Source organism: Phallusia mammillata, chromosome 6 (assembly GCF_965637545.1).
Source record: "Phallusia mammillata chromosome 6, kaPhaMamm4.hap1.1, whole genome shotgun sequence".
In the NCBI taxonomy this organism is placed as follows: Eukaryota; Metazoa; Chordata; class Ascidiacea; order Phlebobranchia; family Ascidiidae; genus Phallusia; species Phallusia mammillata.
In genome coordinates, this window is record NC_137257.1 from 11,191,047 (window position 1) to 11,216,114 (window position 25,068).

Here is a 25,068-nt window from a genome sequence, read left to right on the forward strand (position 1 = left end):
TGGTTTTAAACATTGATTTAAACAATGTTATAGCAGCTCTGAAAGAATAAACATTTATCACAAACATACATTGTGGTACGAGCCAATAACTGCTAGTCAACCATTGAGGCGTAATGGCAGCAGATCTGCCGAAGCCAAAGAACTTTCTCACAAAAACGCAGACGCTGATCGACTTTTCAGACAGCTACTTCCTCTGAGCCCCGCTCATACCTGTTCAGTTTCTTTGATGAAACACTGATCCCATGGTTGCGTAGTAAGATCTACGCGAAACTAGCACCTTACCAAATCATGCGATAAAATTGCCTGTTTGTAGTTTGTGTGTGCAAGTTTCTCGTTTTTTTTGTCTGCAAACTTTTTTAGACCTCATAAAATTGACTCTAGTTAATTTTAAATTCGCTTTCACAGCAAGGTGTCGCCAGTGACTGCATACAATTGAGGTTATCCGCTTATAGCGTTCCGTGAGCTTCAGGAAATGATCTGTGTAAATTTGCCCGTAAGGGTTCCGTCAATCATTAATCATATGTTGGCAAACATTTCCTTGCCCATTCTTTTCATTTACCGATGTATCACGTTGTCTGAAACAGAAAGATGTCTGTATTTTACTAGCGTCAAAGACTTGTGTTTCAACTTTAGTGATCGAAAAGGTTTGAGAACAGGCTAAATAACATTTTGTTACCGCAAAAAGTGTGCACAACATTTCGCCAAAATGCGTTTGCTGGTTCGGCAAAACGGTAAATAAGGTTTTTCTGCTCAGTAATTTTGTCCCAGTGTGAGCTTGTAGGTGCATGCACATATTGTAAGCTAGAAGGTCAAATAAACTGTCGAGCAAATATAATTTGAAGCGCCCAACCAAGCCACAATCGTAAAGTAAATGGCCAAAGGGCAATCCTGAACAAATCTCGCCATCAACGCAAGCACAAAGCCGGGAAAAAAATCACATTTCCGACAGACCAAAATGAAGAAAAAGTTCTTGTTTACTTGTTCCCTCGGCTCCCGCTTGTGCGTGTTCAGTGAAATGCGCACGCACGCTTTAGCTGCGTGTGTGTGTTGTGCGCGCGAGCAGAAAGTCGGCGCTGCTGCCTCCGCAACGAAAGAGCGTGAAACAGTAAGCGGCAGACATATTTTTTGTGAACCTGTTCCGGAACAAATTCAGCAATATTTGTAGTCGAGCAACATATCGTTATTAGTCTACTATACAGCACAGGATTTTCTGAAATTGTCTGAGCGGCGTCGGCGACAAAAGACATTTATGTTTTGTTTCCGGTTGGTCAAAGTTTGGAAGATAGACATTAAATGAAACATTTTAGACAGAATAAGTTCTGGTTTTCAACTTAACGATGTCTGGAGCCCAGGTAACCAATAACGGAACCCAGTATGCTGTGAAAAAGCGCCGCCGTCCACAAACCAAGAAGTAAGTGAAACGTTTTGTTTACAGTTAAAACCGATCATAAAAAAAATGTTTTAAATAGGTTAGCAAATTTTTACTTCAAATGTAGAAAAAAATTAAAAATAAATGTGTGGAAAATTCGTGTTGTACTTAGTTTGTCAAACGTCACGCCCAGCACTGTAAGCGTGGATGCTTCAGCTGGCAGCTATGTCTCGAAGCATGCCTTTCTGTCACCACCCAGCATACACGAGAGAAATTAGAGGTTCACGGCGAAGCCAGCCAGTGGAACGTCAACAAAGGACGAAATAGAATGATAAGGCGAAATAAAAAAAATCGCCGCCATGCTCCCGCACTTCTTGTCACGCAACGTCGTCCATCTTGTTTTCAACATTCTGCTCATCAGGAGTTTTGCTTTTGCAATTTGGGTAGATTTGGCCGAGACACGCTTTAACAAAAGAAATACTTTACACGAAATTTTATTTTTTTAGCTTGTAATGAAAAGTTTTGTGTATTGTGTAATAAAGGTTTATGCGCTATTGTCACGTAACACCAACGGTAGATGTTAGGGTTGCAAATTGCAATACCCGGCGCCCAAAGGTTTAAAGAATAACAGCACTGAACTTTTAAGAAAATAAACCCAGCATTTCGTTGCTGTTGACGACTTTATGCCAATTAGCAAATGTGTTTAATCTTCCCTGTTGAAATACAGCAGTTCTGTCCATCATGTCAGTACCTGGTGTGCTGGTAACGTTTCCTGTCGGTTGCTTTAATCAAAATTCAAACCTAGGCGATTTGATCATCCTGGAACATTGTCAATTGTTGCCTAGCGAAGGCAAAATGTCAAAGACATCGCCTGCTTCCTTCTTCAAATCAAACGCGGTTCCATTTTCGAAAGAAGTTGTTGCCGCAACATGGGTTCAATTTGCGTCAAAGCAATGTCGTTGTGACGTCACCAATCACTTGGAAGTTGTTTGGTTCGGGCCAAAAGACATAGCAGGGGCGCCCCACAAAAACCGACAGTTATGCAAAATGATTTCAAAAAAAAAACGCAAAGACGGGGCTATTTTTGCAATAAATCTGTCTTTACTACATACACCAACAGTCATATGCTGAATTCTTTGTTGAAAACGGGAATTGTCATTAGCATGACTCCGCAGTTTAAGTAGTCATGAACCGGTTTGGATAGGCCTACTTGGTTTGCATTGGGTGTTTGCATGTTAGGCTTCTTGGTTTCTTGCTTTCTGATAAACGATTTGATTGCTATATTATTTTTCGGGATTTGGTCTTACCTCTTACGAATAGTTTACTGCAAAGTAAACGATGGTTTAATTTGTTTTTCTGCGCTGTGACAAAAACGTAGGAACCCGATTCTCTTTAAACAGGCGATTCCTTCTTGAACGAAAAGATTTCGTTGACAATACTGCTCACAACTTTGCTGCTTGTGGTTTACTCGCTGAAAGTATTTTTGATGAGTCACTATATATTTATCCACACTCAGTTTTGTGCCCACCAAGTCACTTGAATTTCCACGCTTTACTTGCTGACAACACGTCGGGTACAACTTGCGGTAAACAAGGTTCGGTATGTTGTAATCGTCGTGCTAAAATTCCGAGCGGTAAGAGAGATTTATTTCATTATCAAAAGTATTATATAACTGCTTCTTTGATTTGGTCATTTTTTTAGTTATTGTTTATACATGTCGAATAGTTTGCAAACCTTGTGTAGCTAACGAAAGTTGAAATATAAGCAACACAGTGAATAGATTAGGTAACTTTCAGCGTTGTTAACAACAACAACAATCCACCGATGTTAACAGCAACAATATTGAAAACATCCGCATGCCTTATACATCCATATATAACACACAAGGCTTTGCCCTATTTTGTTAAAACTGTTTGCAAAATGGGCGCATGCAAGCAGGTATCAAGATGTGACTTATAAATGATCGACAGCAACATATGTTTCATTTTCCAACCAATTTTACAAGGCTCCAGCATGTTGGGCGTCTTACCCTCAAGTGTTTGAAAGGCAACCACGGGCAATAAATAAATGTCGAGTTGAAATGATTCAACCAAACATAGTTTTTGAAACCCAAATCTGCAGTTCCAAGTCAACTTAAAAATACTTGAACTGTTAAACAAAAACACTTTCCTGAGATAACTTTAAACGCATCGATCAAATGTAATTTTTTGTTCTCTTTGGTAACATTTTTTACCATTCCCTGTTGATGCAGTTAGTATATAGGTTGCAAAGTAAAAATGTGCACAAAGTCAAGATTGTTCCAGCCCATGCTTTGACCCACTCATGGCCGGCTGAGGTTCAGAAAAAGTAGGCCTATTTGGCTTGGTTTAATGTTTACAAATTAACGAACGGAATAAAGCCTACTTAAAAACCCGATTTAGAAGACTTACGATGCAGCCCAACACAGTTTGAAACTTCAGCGCGTCGCGAAAACCTTTCACGTTTTGTCACACTGAGCCTTCGGGGTATGTAGCCGAACAAGAATTGCAGGCATTATGATGTAAGTTGTCAGTCCGAGCCAAAACAAGACCACATGTTCTGCGGATTGCGCAGATTAGGCTTGCTTCGTGCTTTTGTTTACAATAGCATGACTGCGAACGATGAAATAAAAGTAGCCTATAACCCTTTCTGACGGAAAATTAAAAGATAGTTAGCCTATATAATTAAACTATTTTAAGTTTGTGCATGGAGTTTGAGTGTGGAAATGTATGCTTTAAAATGACAAACAACAAAAATATCCACTATTTAACTAGATGGTTTACCAGCGAAATGAAAATGTTTGACCCGGTGCAAGCTTTCACTCGTCGTCCGGTTATTAGCGGTTGCTAGAGAGCGAAAATGAAAAGCTGATAATAATCTTACTTCAGCATTATTACAAAATAAGAAAAGCACAACTTTAAGCGTAAACGGTTTGTTTGGACTTTCTTTACTTGGCTAGAGACTGAGGCAACCCAGCACTGTTGGGCTGCTTTTTTTCAACATGCTTGCTCAACCAATCGATGAAAGCAACTACTACATTATTAATGGATTGTTTGCGTTCCAGAGAGAAGGATGCGGCGCAGGAAGGAACAAAAACTAATCCAAGTAAACGTCATCGCGACAGACTCAATACAGAGCTTGATCACCTAGCCAAATCTATACCGTTTTCGGATGAAGTCCTGAACAAACTTGACAAGTTGTCGATTTTGAGATTGGCCGTAGCTTATTTCCGCAACAAAACATACCATGCTGGTTAGTCTTATTTTTTAGTCTATAATTCGATTTACCGGATAACCTAAACAATTGATAACCTTGATTGATAGCGTTGACGAGACAGGTAGGTGTAATGTTTTTGGTAAAATCACCTTTGAATTACAGCCCGAACATATCGCTGACTTCAACACAGTTGTTTTGTAGAGACCTAAAACAGCTAAACTTATGTTTACCGTATATTAACCTGTTGTAACCTGGTAAACACCCTAACCTTTGGTGTTTTAAACACTGCTGGCTAGGGCCTAGACTAGGCTAGGCCTACATGCGACTAATTAGGGTTTCTTTAAGTTGACCACATTCGAACATGTTATACAGGCTAATTGGTATTATGTCGTATGATTTGCTTTGCATTTCGAAATCAATAGGCTGCAATAGGAATAAGAAGCATCAGTTGCGAAAAAACAACACACGATTTCAAAACTGCTTTTGAACGTTTTTGGTAGGTTCTGCTGTCGGCGATTTGTCGTTTTTGGCCGAAGGTCAATACGACTTACAAAGCTTTATTTATAATATTTATCTACAAACCAACTAAGCTTCCTCGACCCATTTTAAAGCGGTCAAAACCTTTGAAACCTTCATACTATTTACGACACAAATCCGTTTGATTCAGATCTAAGATAACGGTGTGCCTATTGCTGCGTTATGACGTATAGAATACATTGATGTGTCTCGACCTTTTAGGCTTCAAAGTTTTATCAGTGCTCTCATTAAGAGAAGTTCTGTTGTTTAGTTGTGCCTAAAAAAAATTTGCGCAACGTGTTCGATCAATCCAAGCATTTGATTTCCGGCACCTTCAGCAACAAAGCCCAGGAGCGGTGGCAAAGCTTCCACAGAGAAACAACCACAAGAAAAAGGCGGCACGCGCCAAAAATTGCTAATTAGGAGTTTAAATTTGTGTCCATTTGGTCCAGGAATCGATTGCACAATTGCAAATCGCATTGCTGACGCGCTACTTCCGATAAGACAAAAATAGACTTTCTAGAAAATCAAAACAGCGGCTCAGCAAAAGAAAACGGACTAAATCATTAGCGGCCACACCAGACACTCTCACAGAAATGTCGGTTGTTGCAACGCGTCTAAAGTTACACAAACGATTACAAGCTAACGTGCGCTCATGCGTGGGAGAGAAGTTGCAGTTTACATCCAAAATCTTCGCAGATGCGCGAGTCTCGGGAGAGAGCGTGCTCCACCGAGCGTAAAAGAAACAAAGGAAAGCTAAAACGTCTTGCCGTGGCGCGGTCTAAAGGCAAAAAATGCTCGCTTCGCACGCAACTGTTCCACTCCAATAGTCACGCCGCCTTGGGGCCACGCACTGTATACGAGCATGCTTTACAATTGGAACTTTCGTTTGGGGCCAAACCAAAAACCTGTGTTCGATTTTGCTGCCCAAATCATAAACTACATGTTTGAAACTAAATCCTTTTTCATTTTTTTCAAACATTTTTTTTTTGTTTTAAAATTTATGCTAAAATCAACAATTTCTCTTTGAATGTTTTAGTTTAACCGATGTACATTTTGTTTTCATCATTATTTTTTCTGTGTAATGGTTTGTTCCGCCCATTTGGTCAAAAAAGAGTGCTTTAAACTAATTCAAATTAACACATGTTAGTTCGTTATCCAAAGTAATATTTCCAAGGTTTGACCCCAGATGACCCAGCAGTTCGCCCACAGGCCCCTAAAACATGACATTTTAAAAATGACTATACTTACTAAAGTACAAGATCCAGGAACTTTGTTGTTTGTAAAGTAAGTTAAATGATTTGGCAACTTTGACTTATTCACCCATTTTTCACCTCTTAATCCCCAAAATTTTTGTTTTTATGTTTACCAGTCATTTAGATAAGAAATACAGCCCTAATGTGCTGAAATTGTATACATTTGTTTGTGGGGTATTCCTTGTTATTGCCATGTAGATGTGCCTTTCGTTTGACTTGAAATCCACAGTATTTACCCCACTAGCCCCCGAAATGAGTAAATTTTTAAACATTGTCCAAATTGGATGACATTCGGCCAGTTTGTTCATTTTGACATAATTAGGTGTAGAGTGTTGTGTTTCACTCTGCAGCCCCAATATTTATCCCACTGGCACCCTAAAATGGGTGAGTTTTTTAAACAGTGTCCGAATTGGATGAAATTTTGACAGTTTGCCATAATTAGGTGTCAATTGCTGTTTTTTACCCTGCAGCCCCAAAATTTACCCCACTGACCCCTAAAATGGGTGAATTTTTTAAACAATGTCTGAATTGGATAAAATTTGGACAGTTTGTTCAGTTTGCCATAATTAGGTTTCAATTTTTATGTTTCACCCTGCAGCCTCAATATTTACCCCACTAGTCCCCTAAACTAGGTGAATTTTTAAAACAATGTCTGAATTGGATAACATTTGGACAGTTTGTTAATTTTGCCATAACTAGGTGTTTATTGTGGTGTTTCACCCTGCATTCCCAAGATTAACCCCCACTGCTTCCCCTAAAATTGGTGAATTTTTAAACAATGTCAAAATTTAATGAAATTTAGACAGTTTATAGAACAAATCATTCATTGATTTTACCCTGTGAGCCCCACCTTCACCCCAGTAACCCCTAAATAGGTGTAATATCTAAAGATTGGCCAAGTTGCATGAAACTTTGACAGGTTGTGCAATATGTCATTTCTAGGTGTCGAATGTCACGTTTTGCCCTGCAAGCCCATTAGTTACCCCGTTAGCTTCCCCAAAAGGGTTAACTTTTTAAACTATATTGTAAAATTTGAACAATTTCTATAATATGCCATTTTGAGGTGTTGTAGTGTACATAGTGTATGTGCAATGGCAGTATGTGCTGAGCCACCTTTCTAGTTAAGTTTCATATAAGTCTGGTAAAACATAGTTGGTAACACATGTCTCTGAAAACCTCATAAGGTGGTAAATAAAAGGTCAGTGTCAGCACAGCATGGGGATACTGTTGGTCAACTTATAGGTATTATACATTGGTTAACTTATAGGTATAGAATTTGGAGTTTTTTTTGTTCATGGGTGCCCTTTCCTGGAAATTTGTTAAAACTGCCCCTGAACAGCAATATCGAGGTCAAAGAGATTGATAAATTCTCAGATGATAGGAAGTGTTTTTACCTTTTCGGTTTTTCTACTTTGTAAATATATGAGAAAATAATGAAGGAAAATAATATGGACAAAACTTTTAAGCTTGGTGTGATGCTAGCATAACCTATTCACATGAACACATGTGTGGGGACCAATTCGTTTTTGCTTGCAAAAACAATTATGTGTGTGTTTAGTAAATCGGTTGTGATATAAAAAATGTGATATAAAATATATAAAAACAGAAATATATAGGAAAGCCACCCTTTCTAGTTTTTATTACTTGTTGTATAACATAATGATGGAAAAAGAATATGAAAGTTTGAATTTGGCCTGACTTGATGGTTTTCACTAGTTTGTCTTCCAGAATCTAAAAATAATCATACCATATTTTACCGTAACAATTTGTACAAACACTTGTGTGGAGACCATAGGCGTAGAGTTTTAAAAAATACCGGGGGCCTGACTTTTGATAATCAACACCGATACCCATACCATGTGCAGTATTTGTACCCGTTTAGGACCAAATACCGAAACCTTTTACATGGTTTAGCCTGTGGTTTAGTTTCTATCACATTATTTGCAAATAGTTACTTGGCGCAATTTGTTTGTGTTCAATTGGAACGTTTGTTGTGCGTCTGATAATGTCTGATGTAACAGAAGGACGATTTGCCGAATCATCAATTTTGACAACGATTTAGTTTTAAAGTAATGTGTTGGGAAATAAAAGTAAAAGCAATTCCCGTTTTTATATACCTGGCTTTGTATTGGTAACACCTAAACTTAGGTCAACTTGGATTAAGTTTAGGCCGTTGCAGTGCTTTGCAAATGGACATTAAACACGGCTTAGGAATCAATTCATTAGCCTTTTTCATATTTATTATGGGTCCCCTTCCCTGAAGGGGACACATATTGATAAGCTGCAGACAGTGCACACTGTTTCGACCTATAAGGTCTCATCAGTGCAGCTGGTGACGAGAGATCGGCCGCATTGGCTAGTGTAGCCATTCAACGGCACTCCAGTTTGTTGGGAGCACAGGGTACAACCCCATGCATCACCTAGTCTGTGCGATGCCACAACTGGACAGTGAAGTGGTTCCCAAGCAGTTGCTTGGCCATTGTGAGCCAGTTTCATCTGTGCTGTATGTCCAGTTGTGGCATCGCACAGACTAGGTGATGCATGGGGTTGTACCCTGTGCTCCCAACAAACTGGAGTGCCGTTGAATGGCTACACTAGCCAATGCGGCCGATCTCTCGTCACCAGCTGCACTGATGAGACCTTATAGGTCGAAACAGTGTGCACTGTCTGCAGCTTATCATTTATTGGCTCTATATGCTTTTACTTTGGACACATATTGATTTTACTAAAATTGTTTTTGTTTTTTTTCTTCTCCCCAAAGTTTGTCAGACTTGTTTTTCCATCAAATGCTGGATGGATTTGGCTGAAATTTGCACAGATGGTAGATATAGTTATGTAGATGTGCATACCACTTTGTTTTTGTTAATAACCCCAGTATTTACCCCGCTAGCCCCCTAAATTGGGTATTTTTTACCCAAAGTTTGTCTGACTCGTTTTTTTCTATCAAATGTTTGATGGATTTGGGTGAAATTTACACAGATGGTAGATATATTCATGTAGATGTGCATACCACTTTGTTTTTGTTGATAACCCCAGTATTTACCCCGCTAGCCCCCTAAAATGGGTGAGTTTTTAAACAGTGTCAGAATTGGTTGAAATTTGGATAGCTTGTATAGTACCTGTAGTCCCCACATTTTTCAACCCTGTAGTCCTAACATTTACCCCACAAGCCCCTAAAGTGTAAAACGTATTTGTATGTTACTGGGCACCACAAAGGAAAGATTTCTGTGGCGCAATAGTGTTACAAGGGCAACCAGTTGTATGTTGCTTGTCGGTGGGTTGCTTGGTTTTGCGCCATGGCAGTTAGGGGCTTGTTAACAGCCCTATGACGTCAGAAACATTAACGGTTGTTGCTCAAAACACCTCTAGTGGTCAAATTTTTAAACATTTGGTGGATTGGGCTGAAATTTTGCAGTACTATTGATTGAGTCATTGTGGCTTTTACATATTTTTTTGTTGTGTGTCGAACCCAATTAGTTACCCTACTAGCCCCCTAAAATGGGTCAGTTTTTATGGGTCCCCTTCTATGAAGAAATATTCATCAAAAGAGTTTTTTTTACGTCACGGCCACCAGTGCATATATTTTAATAAACATGTTTACAGCCGCACAAAATCGTCTGTTCAGCTGCATGCGGCCGCACGTTGTGCACCTCTGATTTAAGCCAGTGGTTCCTAAACTGTGGCCATGGCACTAGGCCACCAAGACATTTTTAATGGGCCACAGAGCCATTTGAACAGATTCTACTGTCTTGTTATACTGTAGATATTATGCGATTTGTTTTGAAAAACAACATTAGCTAAACAAAAATTATTTAGCAAGAAAGGTCATTGTCTTCTAACAATGGGTTTTAGCTGCTGTGTGGGAGATTTTTGAGAAGTAGCCATTTATTGAACTAGCTTACTTTTCAGAAACATTAAGTGAAATTGACTAAGTAATAGCTGCAAATATGGCTGAAAGGAATTATAATGTATCTCATTAAAAATAAATTGCTAGAAACAATTTCACCTGTTTTTTAGTTGCATTTTCATACAAATTGTTTGTGCCCAAATTTACAGCACTTGGTGAGCCACGAATCGTTATGAAATAGACATTTGGGCCACAGACCAAAAAAGTTTGGGAACCCTTGATTTAGGCAGATTTTAATATGTCATTCTTTCTACCTGCCTGCTTGTACACTACATTGGACAGTTAAACTTTACTAAATATAAATACCAAGGAGTTAAATTTGTGGATTCTGATGGCATTCATGCATTTTAATAGTGAAAACCCTTTGTGAGGCTACTTTTTACATTAGAAATTGGCGAGAGGGCAACTTGTAAAAAAAATACAACTTATGGTGAATATAAGTAATACTCTGTAGAAGCAGTTAACATAATAAATGTGTAAAATTGTTATTGTTAACATTTAAAAAAAATGTGCCACAGTTGGATTATGTTGTAATAGGCGCCTTATTATCCGGTTTATTGGATACCTATATAAAAATATCTGTTATCCAGGTGGTAAAAAGTAATCGTAACTAACCTTACATTGATTCATATTGAAGTATGTGTTAGCGTTGTTCATGACCAATAACCACATAAACACAGATAGAAAATGGACCTGACAAGCCAACAAACCTACCCCCAGTTGGGCCCAGGAATGATGTGTGTATACCAGACTCTGTATGCTAATATTGACTAGTCTACATACACATCAATGCAGCTTGTTTAACTTCAACAAGGGCAAATATTTGTCATATGAATCTAAAAGCATCCCTTATATTAAACCGGGGTTTTCTAAACTTTTTTATGGTGGGTGAGATAGTTTTAGGAAAGACATGCAATGGCAGCATGGCTTTCCTGCTTTATCGGTTTGATACCAACTTCTGCAGGACCACAAAGAACTCATGATCTTTCTTCAGCCTTTTTGAAGTCAGATAGGTGCGACTGTTATATTGTAAAATATTTAAAACATTGGATTTTATTTCATTACAAGTAACAAAATAAGGCATTTGCTCACACAGTAATGTTATTTTTTAGTTTTGTCTCTGTTTTAACAAACTTCCATTGGATCATTTTCTAAGTGCAGCAAAACTAAGCAAAGTTAACATTCAAGTTGATAAACACTTTTGCATATAGACTATCTTTTAATGGTTAAATCAAGCTTCATTTTGTATATTTAGCTTTGACAGAATGTATTGTAGAAAGTGTTAAATTTACTACAATACATTTTTGATACAGTTTTTTTCTTGCTATTGGACTAAAAAGGGCAGTGAAACACATTAAAAATTGACTGAATAAAAAAAACAATTAGTGCATTTTTGAATTTGTTTACATGTTTTTCATTTAACCAAACATGCATCATTTGTTCCAACACAATTAACACACTGAGAAATACTTTTTTTGATTAAGTTCATTAACTATATGATCAAAGTAACTGAACACTGGGGCATGCAAAACCAATACAGAACTGAATTAGACTTGTGGGCTTGTATTGTTCATCCCTGTACTAAGGATCAAATGCAAACAGTAAACATAAATGCCTCTCAGGGGTGCAACAGTGTGGGTTAAAAAGTCTTAGCCACACCTTTTAATTATGGGTCCCCTTCTAGAAGGGGACACATATTGTTTTTGTCCGTATTTTTTTTTCTTTTTTCTGTCTAACGCTGGTTTGTTATACGTGTTTGGTCAAGAAAGAGTGCTTCAAATTTATTCAAATTTGGACAGATGTTAGTTATTAATCCAAGTTTGATCCTCCTGAAGTTTGACCCCGAATAACCCAGCGGTTCACCCACAGGCCCCCAAAACGTATTTCTTTATAAACGGCTATACTTACTGAAGTACAGCATCTCTGAGTGATATGCTTTGTTGTTTGGTGCAATATAAGGTATTTCAAAGAATTTTGTATCTTTTTTTCGATTTACCCACTTTCACACCTCAAACCCCTAATTTTTCATTTCTGTCTAATGCTGGTTTGTTAAATGCGTTTGGTCAAGAAAGATTGCTTTAAATGTATTCAAATTTGGACAGATGTTAGTTATTAATCCAAATTTGATCCTCCTGAAGTTTGACCCCAAACGACCCAGCGGTTCACCCACAGGCCCCCAAAATGAAAAAAATGAAAAACGGCTGTACTGACCCAAGTACATAATCTGTGGGTTTCATGCTTTGTTGGTTGGTGCAATGTAAGCTATTCTAAAGAATTTTGTAACTTTTTATTGGATTCACCCATTTTACCCTTTAAACCCCAAAATAATAAGTTTTAGGCCCAAAATACAAGACCTAATGTGCGGAAATGTTAAACAATTGTTTGCAGTAGGTTAATCGTTCAGTATTTAAAATTTTGCCTTAATCGGCCAAATAGTTACTTTTATAGCCCATAATATGTGTACACTGTCAGTCAGATAGACGTATCAACTCTCAAGGGAGTAATTCGCTTGTTTACGATAAAGGCGGGTGAAGAAGTCCGGACGGACGTTTTACGACACAGTCTGTGTCGGTAACTAGAAATCAGCTGTTTTTGCACAGCATGCTATGTCGTTATATTACGTTATCAAGCACATTTTCAGTTTTGGAAAATTGTGTTTAAAAACTAACCTTGAACGACAATATCAAGGATAAAGATTAAATTAAAAGTCTTTTTCCCGTTCTTATTTACTGTTTTTTTTGTAATTATATAACAATAATGATGCAAAAAGAATATGGACAAAACTTTTAAAGTTGGGTTATTGCCAAAGTTGATTAGGTTTTTCCTTAAAAATCTTAAAATAACCAGGATGTTTGTTCACTGTAAATCCGCACAAACACGCGTGTGGGGACCCATTCGTTTTTGCTTGCAAAAACAATCATATGTGTAGATTAAATGATGTGTATAGTAAATTGGTAAATATCGTATAGAATATATAAAATGGAAGTATATCAGAAAGCCACCTTTCTAGTTAAAAAATGAAATGCCGAGGGATTTGCAAAACATACACAATATGTGTTATTTTGTAAACTTACATGCAAATTTGTTGTTGTTCCTTTTAACCTTCTTAAAATTCATGCAGCTGAACTACCCGACAACAATGACTTGGAACAAATGGGACATGGCCAGTTGCTGCCTTCAATTCAAGAACAACTTCCATTTAAGGAATGTGAAAGCCAACTTGCTCTCATGGTACTGCAACAAAAACAATGTTACACAATTGATGCTGTACTTTTCAAAACTAAAATCATTACATATAGACTTATGTTTCCAACGTCCCATTAAGGCAGTGGTTCTTGACCTGTTTCCTTGCTGCACCCCTATCAAATCACCAACCAATTTTTGCACCCCCCTCGGTTTTTGTATTTATATAGAATAGACCTAACCAACTTTAATGATTCAGCATCCCCACAACCCCTAGAAACAGTTCTTGTACCCCTTGGTTAAGAGCCCCTGAATTAAGGGCTTGCTAGTTTTCCATGAAGCAATTTGTATCACTTAGAAGTCACTGAAGCAACTAGGATTTTGATAAATATATTTCTGCCCTGGCCAAAATTTTGTAACCAAAATAAATAGAATTACTGGAAATGCCTCTAATAGTTGCAAACCATGTACTTTATACATGGCCTTTTAATTGTGTGTTAAAAACATAGATTTGCAATCTAACCAAATTTATTTTTAGTAATTATGGGTCCCCTTCCCTGAAGGGGACACATCTTGATTTCACTCTGTTTTTTTTTTCTATTTTTTTTTCTGCTGAAGCATTTCCATGCACTTTTGGCATGAAATCTTTGGTGGATTTGGATGAAACTTTCACAGATGGTAGATATAGTTATGTAGATGTGCCATCCGCTTTGTTTAAGTTAATAACCCCAGTATTTACCCCTCTAGCCCCCAAAATGTAAAACGTTTTTGCATGTTGCTGCGCACCACAAACGAAAAAATTCTGTGGAGTAACAGTATAGCAAAGGTACCAGAGTATACGCTACTTGTGTTTGTGCATTACTTGGAGGACGTTTTTGCACATGTCAGAGGGGTGTTGTGTTAACAAATGTTGCTAAAAACACCTCTAGTGGCCAGAAATTTAAACATTGGCCGATTTGGATAAAAATTTACACGACTGTTGATTGGGTCATTGTAATTTCATATTTTTTACTTTTGGGTGTAGAACCCCATTAGTTGCCCCACTAACCCCCTAAAATGGGTGAGTTTTTTAAATGGTGTCGGAATTAGATGAAATTTGGACAGCTTGTAGAATTTGTCATTTGTAGGTGTCAATTGTTGTGTTTAACCCTGTAGCCCCAATATTACCTCTCTAGCCCCCTAAAATTGGTGAATGTTTTAAACAATGCCTGAATTGGATAAAATTTCAACAGTTTATAGAGTGTGCTATTTATAGTTGTCTATTGTTTTGTTCAACCCTTTGACACCAACATTTACCCCACTAGCCCCCAAAATGGGTCAATTTTTTAAACAATGTCTGAATTGAATAAAATTTAGACAGCTTCTGGAGTGTGCCACTTATGGGTGTCGATTGTTGTTTTACCCTGTAGCACTATCATTTACCCCACTACCCCCAACCATCAGGTGCAATTCACAATTAAACTATGAGAAAGTTTGCTGTTGTCAGATAAAACACAGTGACCGGTACCAAGCGTAAATAAATATGCTATTTGGATGAATGGAATGAAATTTGAATAGTTTGTAGTCCATGCAGCATATTTATTTATGTTCAGTACCAGTCACTGTATTTTACCTTACAACAACAAACTTTCTCATATTTATCTCTTGAAATGCATTATTTACAACTTTGCATGTGTGGGGACCCATGAGTTTCTGCTTGCAGAAACAACGAATGTTATAAAGACAGTAGATAATATGGGACCCATTATAAAATAAGTGTAGGAAATATACTAATGTTTTAAAGTAGGTTATAATGTATATGCAATGGCAATATGTGCTAAGCCACCCTTCTAGTTTTTATATATTTTTTAGTTTGTGTGTTGAACCCCATTAGTTACCCTACTAGCCCCCTAAAATGGGTCAGTTTTTTTAAACGTTAAATAGGACATACTTCAAACAATATCTGGGATCTAATTTTATAGCTTGTATTCTACATAGTATTATTATTTAAGCCCAGTGCCGATCACTGTGTTTTACCTTACAACACTCAACTTTCTCATGGTTATCTCTTGAATTGCATTATTTTCAACTTTGCATGTGTGGGGACCCATGAGTTTTTGCCTGCAGAAACGACTAAGGTTGTATAAGACGATGGCTAATATGGGACCCAATACAAAATAAGCATGGGAAATATATTAATGTTTTAAAATAGGTTATGGTGTAAATGCAACGACAAAATGTGCTAAGCCACCCTTCTAGTACTATGCTTTTTTTCTATTAATTACAAATAAACGAATTGTCACAAATTTCTGAACGGTGTGGCTAAAATGGAATATTTGCACCAAAATATGTAAAACTGTATATTTTTAGGCCCTTCATGGATTCATAGTAGTGGTTACACAAGATTTCAACATTTTCTATGTGACAGAAACAGTACAAGATTATCTTGGGTTTCCACAAGTATGTTATGCTATTAAAAAACGTTGTTTTTTGTCTGATGCTTTGAGATGTTTACGTAACAACATTTTCAAAGCCTTTCCCACAATGGATATAAAAGTTTGTTTTCAGTAATGCTGTGGTAAGGATAGAATATCTGGACATCATTGAAATCATTTTTACCAGATCCAATAGTTCACAAACTAAAAACTGCTACTAACAGTAAAATCTTTTCATGACATTTATAATTTTGTATAATTCTCTCTAGTTGGTGCTAACAGTCCAAACTACCTTTATTTTAGTGTGATGTCATGAACCAATCGATGCTGGACTTAATTCATGCGGAAGATCGTAAAATATTTTTACGGCACATGCAGCTTGATCCTAAACAGGCTCCATCAGAACCTCCACAAGAGGGTGACCCACCAACAATGCCAGAATATGCAAAATATGGCTTCACACCAGATATGTTCAGAGGTTAGTGATTGCTGTTGTTTAGAGTAACATCGCTTTCCTGTTTCTCAAAAGTTTGTCTAAAGAGCTGGTAAAAAACTTTGGCTTGTTAAAAAATCTTAATTTTTTAAATCAAATGTTTGTTGCAGAATTGACTCAAAAAGGCATGATGCACAGATCGTTCATCTGCAGATTGAGATGTCTTCTTGACAACTCATCTGGATTTTTGGTAATTAACCAAATTTTTGTTTTTAAGGTTTAAGAGCTTGCAGTTCAATCAAATTTATCTGTCAATGTAAAGCCTAGATAATATATTAAAAGGCCCAAGTTGCTCTATTAACAACATATTTTGTTTTCTGGTCCAATTGTTTATTACCACATTTTGTGAAATCTGACATTTTAGGGTTAAAGATTTAAAACAGTCTTTTTAGAAGTATACCAAATGTCCTGCAAAGGCTATGAGTCCAATGATTATACTTACTTATAGTTGGGTTGCCAAATAGTAGTTTTTGAAAAGAAATTAAGTTGTAATTTTGTACTAAAACCTCAACATGTTTGCTAAATCATGCTGGCACAAAATGTTTTAAATAACCTTTAACCCTTTTGGCAGTGGTTCTCAAACGGTGTGCCCGGGCGCACTGGTGCGCCCCAGAGGTTATCTAGGTGTGCCCAACAGCATTCCTAAAAAAGTATTCTAATAAGAAAAACAAAAAGAATAGTTACCATATTAGATCAATTTTCTTATCTGCTCCTTCCGTTTAACATCATTATTACGATAATTTCAGGCACGGTCGCAGACATTCGGTAAAACTTGTATTTCTATTGTTGCTCACAATAGCAATTGTCTATGTGTGTTTTTTACTGTTGGAGTAGATTCAGAATGTAATTGTAAAGCAGAAAGAAATTGCTAGTTGCTGAGTTAGTGTTCATAGAAAAGGTGGTAGAGGTGTTAATAGTAGTGTACTGTAGGTAGTCATTAATGAAGTATAGTAGTAAATAACTGTAATGCGGATTTTATAGTTAAGAATAAATTTCGTTGATGTAAATATCTTTTTTTTTAGAAAAATTTACTCTTACATATGGATAAGTTTCTTAAGAGAAAGCGTGACATTGATGAAGTTGACGCCGAAAGTGACCAAAATTTAAGCGTAAAAAAATGTACTAGTAAGAAAGCAAAACCACGACCGACTCGTAAATATGATGATAGCTATCTAAGTTTTGGGTTTTCCTGGATCGGAAGTCATGATAATCCTTTGCCTGTATGTTTAGTTTGCAGAATGAAGATGACCAATGAATCAATGGTCCCTAGTAAACTTGCTAAACATTTTAAAAATAAACACTTTGATCTACAAGATAAACCCAAGCTATTTTCAGAGAATGTCTGAGCAACAACAAAAAACAGCAAGTTCCTTTAAGAGTATAGTGACTGTTTCTGATAAAGCTCAAATTGCTTCTTACCAAGTCTCTGAACTGATTGCTCAAAATATGAAAGCTCATACTTTAGGTGAGTCAATTATTTTGCCTGCTTGCAAAAAGATTGTCAGTACAATGTTAGGAAACAAAGCAGCATTAAAAATAAGCAAGATACATCTGTCAGACGATACTGTTCGCAGGCGTATTCTGGAAATGTCTTCTGATATTGAGAAAAATGTAAGTGGTAATAAACTCCACTCTTCAGATTTTGCTCTGCAAGTTGATGAAACTACCGACATTACCAACAAGGCACAACTCATAGCATTCGTTCGTTTTATTAACGAAAACGAAATAACAAACCAGTTTCTTTTTTGCAAAGAATTAAGTGTGACTACTAAAGGTGAGGACGTTTTTAACATTCTGAATGACTACCTTGATAAGTGGCAGTTATCGTGGAAATCGTGTGTAGGCATTTGCACAGATGGAGCACCTTCTATGGTAGGTTGTATCAAGGGACTTGTATCTTTTATAAAGAAGAAAAACGAGAATGTTATTGTAACTCACTGCTTTCTGCATAGAGAGGCCTTGATGTCAAAAACCTTAGGAGAGAATTTAAGAGAGGTCTTAGATGAAGTTGTTAAGATGGTAAACTTTATAAAAGTAAGACCTGCAAAATCACGGCTATTTGAAAAAATCTGTACCAATATGGAATCTCAACACAAACGATTACTTTTACATACCGAGGTGAGGTGGCTATCAAGAGGCAAAGTGCTTACTCGTGTACACGAGTTAAGACAAGAACTTCTTGTATTTTTTGAAGCAATGAAGCAGTGACATTTTTGTGACCTGTTGCAGTGTAAATTTTGGATTGCTAAATTACAATATTTGGCAGATATATTTCAGCATCTCAATATTTTGAACACCAGTATACAAGAGAAAGCGCAAAACGTTCTTACATCCACTGACAAGATAAAAGCGTTTCAGAAAAAATTACACATTTGGAAAAGTGCAGCGATTAAAGGTAGTTTAAAAATGTTCCCATTGGTAACTAATACTTGCAAAACTGAAATCCTTCCACTTGTAATTGAACATTTATCAACTTTAGAAGAAAAAATGAATTTTTACTTTCCATCACTTAACACTGCGCAATATGACTGGATTAGAAATCCTTTTTTAGAAAGTACCTCTGAATATAGTTTAACACTGACAGAAGAAGAAGAACTGGCAGCTGTGTCCACAGATCGTGGATTGATGATGAAATACAAAGAGTGGTTTCTTGAAGCTTTTTGGATTTCTATCAGAAAAGAACATGTCGCGATATCTAAAAAAGCACTGACTGTTTTATTGCAATTTTCAACGTCATATTTATGTGAACTTGGCTTTTCTACCCTCGCCACAATTAAGTGTAAAAAGAGAGGAACTCTGGAATGCATCGATGAGGAAATGAGAGTTTGCCTCTCAAACATAAGACCGAACATTGAGAAAATCTCACAGGCTCATCAAGCACATGTTTCCCATTAATAAAAAGATAATTTCTTTATTTTTGAGTTTTATTTATTTGACTTAATTATGACATTTTAGTGCATTTTTATATAAAGTGTGCCCAGAATTATTTGTAGTATTGTAAGTGCGCTTAGACTGTAAAAAGTTTGAGAACCACTGCCTTATGGTTTTGCCAAAACACATGTTACATCAATTTCGAAAGAATTTGACACGATGACACTATAAAAATGATGGTTTTGCAGGCTTTGCATTTCACGGGACACCTTCGCCTTGTGCCTGGCCAAAATCGGCGAGGTGAAGGAAATTTACCACTTCCACCAGAGAATGCTCTCTTCCTCATTGCATCACCTCTCCAGACACCATCCATTCTAGAAATTAGGACAAAAAATTTTATATTTCGTACCAAGCATAGATTGGATTACACACCACTGGGAATTGATGCTAAGTAACCGACAATTTGGATAACAAATTTCCAATGCCAAATCATGTACTATTAAAGCATGTTTAAAGTAACCTTCACCTAAAATGATTAATACATAGTCTAAAGGTATTATGTACTTATAATCGTTTACCTGGTTGAAACAACCTTTTTTATGTAATTACCAAAGAGCATGTTGTTTCTAAGACGAATAAGTAAAGTATTAAACTTTTTAGGGGCAAACTGGTGCTTGGATACAGTGAACAACAGCTTCGAAAAAGATCAGGTTATGAATTTATTCATTCTGCTGATATGATGCATTGTGCAGATGCTCATACAAAATGTAGGTATCTTTTTGAGGGCAGTTTTTCCAACTTGCATTCCTTTCACAATTTTCTTTTCTGCTTGAAGTAATGAGAAAGGGAGAAAGTGGCCTGACAGTGTTTAGATTGCTCCATAAAAACAATCAATGGTTGTGGGTAACTGCTTCAGCTCGACTGGTGTTTAGAAATGGCCGTCCAGATTACATCATTTCAACACATCGACCGATTCCGTAAGTATCTTGCAAATTCTGCAGGGCATTTTTTCTCAGTACTCAATAGTTTTTTGTTTGTTTGTTTTTTGTAGGGACCAGGAGGGTGAGGATCACATGAAAAAGCGTAGCTCAGCTTTTCGATTTGATTTTACTGGACATGCTGTCCTGTATGGAGAGGTGAACCCCATTGGTACGCGGGGAGGGCCTGAAAAAAATCCTTTACATGAGGAAATGGAGCAGCCGGAAGGGCCATCTTCAAAAAAGATGAGAATGACAAATGGTTCTGAAGCAACATTTGAGGATGTTGACAGAAAAACCCTTTATGGTGCTTTGTCAATGCAGCAAATGGACATTTATGGGGGAAACTTGCCAAACCAAACTTCTGAGATATTCTCAAACCCTGCCATTCCAGCAACTTGTGAAGTTGGGGACATTACGAAAGTCAACCCATATGAAAACATATCACCTCCTTCTGACAATGGGCCAATGACAAATGATTCTGATGTATATTTTTATCCATTTGCTGATCCAAACCCCAATATGCATCCAAGTCCTGCCAACCTAATGAATGATGCAGCAGCCCCTGTTCAAATGCCCTGCACTGTACCACAGGCAATGATGCAACACAATGTTTACAATGCACCGATGAAAGACATAAACAGTGGTCTGGCTGGTCCAAGCTGCTCAAGTCAAGAGCCCCCACCATTGCATCATCAACCTATCAACAATGCTGCATCAGCAACCTATCAACACACTAACATGAATAGTGGAGGTTACCCCTCGCCAAATAATAGTTATACAGGACAAAAACGCCCATACCCATATACCAAAACTGAGAATAGCCCCATGCAAGTTTCATCATTGGGAAAGGCAATGCCAAAGTCAGAGAACGATGTCCAACAGCAGCCTTTTCCAACTTACACCAATGATGCAAACCATAACCAGGGCAACCAGCAACTTTCCAGTTCGCTGTATTTCTCACAGTCCGAAAATCAGAAATATTCTCAAGGTCACCCCTCAAACTACAATTTCCACCATAAAATGGAAGAAAATGTGGTTGCCAATAACAAATTTGTCAGCAATAACCCATCTGTTATTGAAGCTGTCACTATTAAGTCCACATTTACTGAACAGCAGTTTAATCCAAACATGGTAAGTTGTTTATAGTATTTTTTAAATACTGTGTAAATTACAAAAAATACTTTTAGGGCATTGGCCAAAATGCACACATGGACATAAACAATACTGGTTTTCCTAAAAATGCGCCCATGCCTTTAAACTGGAAAGGAGAAGATGCTGTCATTGGCCATCAAGAAAATCAAATTCAATTTGATTTAAACAAGATAGCCTCTGCTTACCAGGTATGTTTCACAAATTACAAAAAATGTGCAACACACATAGTGATCTGAAAACCTAAATGAATTACCTATTATTATTTGGTCATTTCTTAGGTTTGTCCCTTTTGGTAAAAGTGACATATGATGGTTTTGTCTGAATTATTTTCTCACCAATGTATTTCTGTCTAGACATCTATTCAAACTTGATGATCCATAATTTTGTCCTTGGTTAATCCACAGGCCCCCTAAAATGTAAAATTGTTATACCCTCTGAATTTTATGACCCATTCGTTTCAGACACTGTTGGTTGGTGCATTGCAAAGTATTATAAAGCATTTTTTACATCTTAGATGATTTTTCCCTTTAATATTTTATGTTTAGTGTAGAAATTTAATGCTTTATGTGCTAAAATGTTAAACAGTTGTGTATTTTTTGTTACTCTTAATGCTGTAAAAGATCATAAAAACATTTTGATAAAAATTTAGAGAACGTAAGTGTACTAAAACCAACAACTGACAGTGATAAAATGACATACTATGCCACAAAAGAGTTTTACAACACAGTAGAAATGTCCTGTTTTAGGTCATGGCATTTTTGTTTAACTAAATAATCAATCATACGACAAAAAATACTCAATTACTATATTTTTGCTAGACAACAAATCCATTGTCAAAAGTTCAAGCATATTTGCAAGACAATCCAGCCCAAGCCATGGCAATTGCAACGGGCCTGATTCCAGAAAAGAACATGAAAAATATCAATCCTGACAAAGTCAAAGGTAAATACAAAATTCAGTAAAAAGACATTTCAAATATATACAATGAACTATTGAGGTAATTTTGTTGTGTTGCAGCTTTCATGCCAAGTTGTCAATTTCAAGATGATATTGTCAGTCACAATCCCATTGATAGACAGGTTAGTTTTATGGACATGCAGGTTAACTAAACAAGCTAACCAAACAATCCTACCAATAGCCTTGAATTATTTGTCAATTTTGTATAAATCAACAGTTTGTTTCACCGCTTGATTATAGAATACAGAGAATAAAGTGTGGATTCATATATAGATTAATTTTGGAAAAAAATACCACAAAAACAATTTATGTAGAATCATTTTCTGTATTTGGTATATTTTGTGCTAGTAACCATTAAAATCCCTTTAATTTTTTAAAATATGTTTATGCTTAGCGAGAGCCAACAAGACACCAACCAATTTCTCAAAAAGATCTCTTTTATCATGATCATGTAAGTTGTTTTATAAAAAGTGACCAATTACTTCATATTCCATTTTAAATGCAATTATAGGTTCTATTTTGGAAGGGTTCAAATTGTTTGTTTTTATTTATTGATTTATTGGGAAGTATACATAACATTTCACAAATTTGATTTACTTCTGTCTCTGAGTTTTTTTCAAATATTATTGGTTTAAATGCCAAAAATCCAAAACATTTTACTTTTATTGGTACAGTGTGAAAACAACACAGTTTCTCCAAGCATGAGTGTGCAGTCGAACCAAACAATGAGTACAAACTTTGAAGGCGAACCAGAATTGCCAGTAAACAGTCCTGGGACTTTGTTAAATGAGCTTGGTAAGAGTGATATGTACTACTCTTTTTTGAAGACATTATGTCACTAAACCAGAGGCATTACCAGTCCTTTTCTATAAACTACAACTTATAAGATAAGGGATTCCTCATGACTATTTTACTTTTACTAGTGCTTAAACATCCATATTGCTGATTAACAAATAATTGTTATGCAGGGAATAGGGCTGTTATCAAATAAAGGTTTTTAATTTTTCAAATAATCAATTTTTTTTCCTTTCAAATGAAATAATCAAATAATTCAAATAATTTAGAACTCCTGATACACAAGGCCCGAGTTATTATTAAATAAGGATTAAAAATCCCAGCTAAAATTAGGACTAAACGAATTTTGTAAGCTCTTAGTCATTAAATCCAGGCTACATCTTTTTTCTGTTTAAAATAATAAATTAGTACAGAAAGACATGCTTCAGTTACTCTCCGTAATTTGGCAAAACCATATGTATTTTCATGTGTATTTTTTCTCTTTATTGCAATAGCTTTTTCTTGGATACTTGCTGAATTGAATTGTGATATATGTTTTATAACATTTTATTCACTTGCTTGAATAACTTTAATAATTCTGGGGGTAAGTAATACCGAAATAAACAGTAAACTCATGCTTTTTTGTCCAACACTTTTGGGGGAATGGGTTAATGAACATTAATATAAGGCTGAAAACACATATGTTGCAGTGGTTTGTGTAACCTCTATTTCATAAAAATGTCACCAATGTTTTCAAGTAAATTGATTTTGCACATATATCGAGGTTTACTGCATAGGAAAAAATTATTTGATTATTTGAAATTGTGTAAAAAATTATTTGATAAATTTTCAAACAATTAAAAGTTTCAAATAATCAAATTCTTATTTGTTTGATAACAGCCCTAGCAGGGAAGTGTACAAATGTTTAAGGTTAGGGCAGTGGTTCCCAAACATGCCACTTGGTTCACTTTGGTAGGCAATTTGTGACAGGGGAGATTTAGGGAGGAAAAGCTGTGGAATGAAAAAACTCACTTTTATGATTATAATGGTTATACACAGTGGTTCTCAAACTGGGGTTGGTTGTATCTTAGGGGTCCATGATGCAACTTTGCAGGGTCGCCAAGAGTTAGAAGTCATTATATAATCTAATACGCAAGGAAATGCTGCTGTTACTGCAGACAGTGTCTTTTATTTGATTTTTTATTTGGGTTGTAAGGGAGGAATGTGAAAAAGGGCTTTTTGATAAATCATGAAGTACATTTGTTTCTGTATGATGTTGGCCTGTGAGCTGACATAAAGACTATGGTGAGGTTTGTGGGTAATGTAGGGGAGACCCCTACATTGTATTATTACTTCTTTTTTATATTATTAATGTTTTACAGGATTCACTTGAACCCACAACAATGCGATTTGATCCAAACTTCGCTGTAAATGTTTGCATCAAACATGTCACAAAATTGTTAAACCTGATGAAAATATACTTCTAAAATATTTGTGACACATTATTTTAAAGTTTCTCAATCATTGATGCTGTGAGTTTTGTAGAGCGTTGGTGTTACTATATCTGCGTTTGTATGACCGTGTATTTGGTATCTGTAAATATTGTTTTAAAGCTGCTTGATTTTATTTTTGGTTTGTTTATCTGTGAAATTTGTACTGCATCAACTCAAATAGATTCAAATATGTAGCAATTTGATTGCATATTCCTTGTAAAATAAAAGTCAATGCCATTTACATTCAAGTTTTCAAACCATTCTTTCAAAATGGTAAACATTGTAGGAACTGCATGGATTTCTGGGAGTGTGCCTTATTTTCCAAATAAAAGTTGAGGTTTTCTAAATGTTGCCAATTTGTAACCTGCATATATTGCTTCAAAGAAAGTTAAATAACCATTTTGTTTTGAAATTAGAAATTAAAAAAGTGGCATATCCAAAATATGTTTATTGTACTTCAGTATTTGCA

General features: G+C 36.3%; 1 protein-coding gene across 6 annotated transcripts; it reads left to right on the forward strand.

Moving 5' to 3' along the window:
• Positions 1-1,015: 1,015 nt before the first annotated feature.
• LOC145232680 (uncharacterized) lies at positions 1,016-24,946 on the forward strand. 6 transcript variants are annotated; one of them, XM_080097345.1, is made up of 16 exons: positions 1,016-1,411; positions 4,452-4,639; positions 13,404-13,513; positions 15,815-15,904; positions 16,183-16,357; positions 16,483-16,562; positions 19,492-19,694; positions 19,904-20,010; positions 20,079-20,220; positions 20,295-21,354; positions 21,411-21,563; positions 22,194-22,317; positions 22,393-22,454; positions 22,727-22,783; positions 23,007-23,127; positions 24,489-24,946. In XM_080097345.1, the coding sequence occupies exons 1-16, from the start codon at positions 1,338-1,340 to the stop codon at positions 24,497-24,499; spliced, it is 2,757 nt and encodes a 918-aa protein (XP_079953471.1). In that variant the 5' UTR covers positions 1,016-1,337; the 3' UTR covers positions 24,500-24,946. The 6 variants fall into 6 exon arrangements, with proteins under 6 accessions (XP_079953471.1, XP_079953470.1, XP_079953475.1 ...); XM_080097347.1 differs by lacking the exons at positions 1,016-1,411; positions 4,452-4,639 and adding exons at positions 9,280-11,019; positions 11,247-11,295; XM_080097344.1 differs by lacking the exon at positions 24,489-24,946 and having other exon boundaries at positions 23,007-24,482.
• Positions 24,947-25,068: the final 122 nt, after the last annotated feature.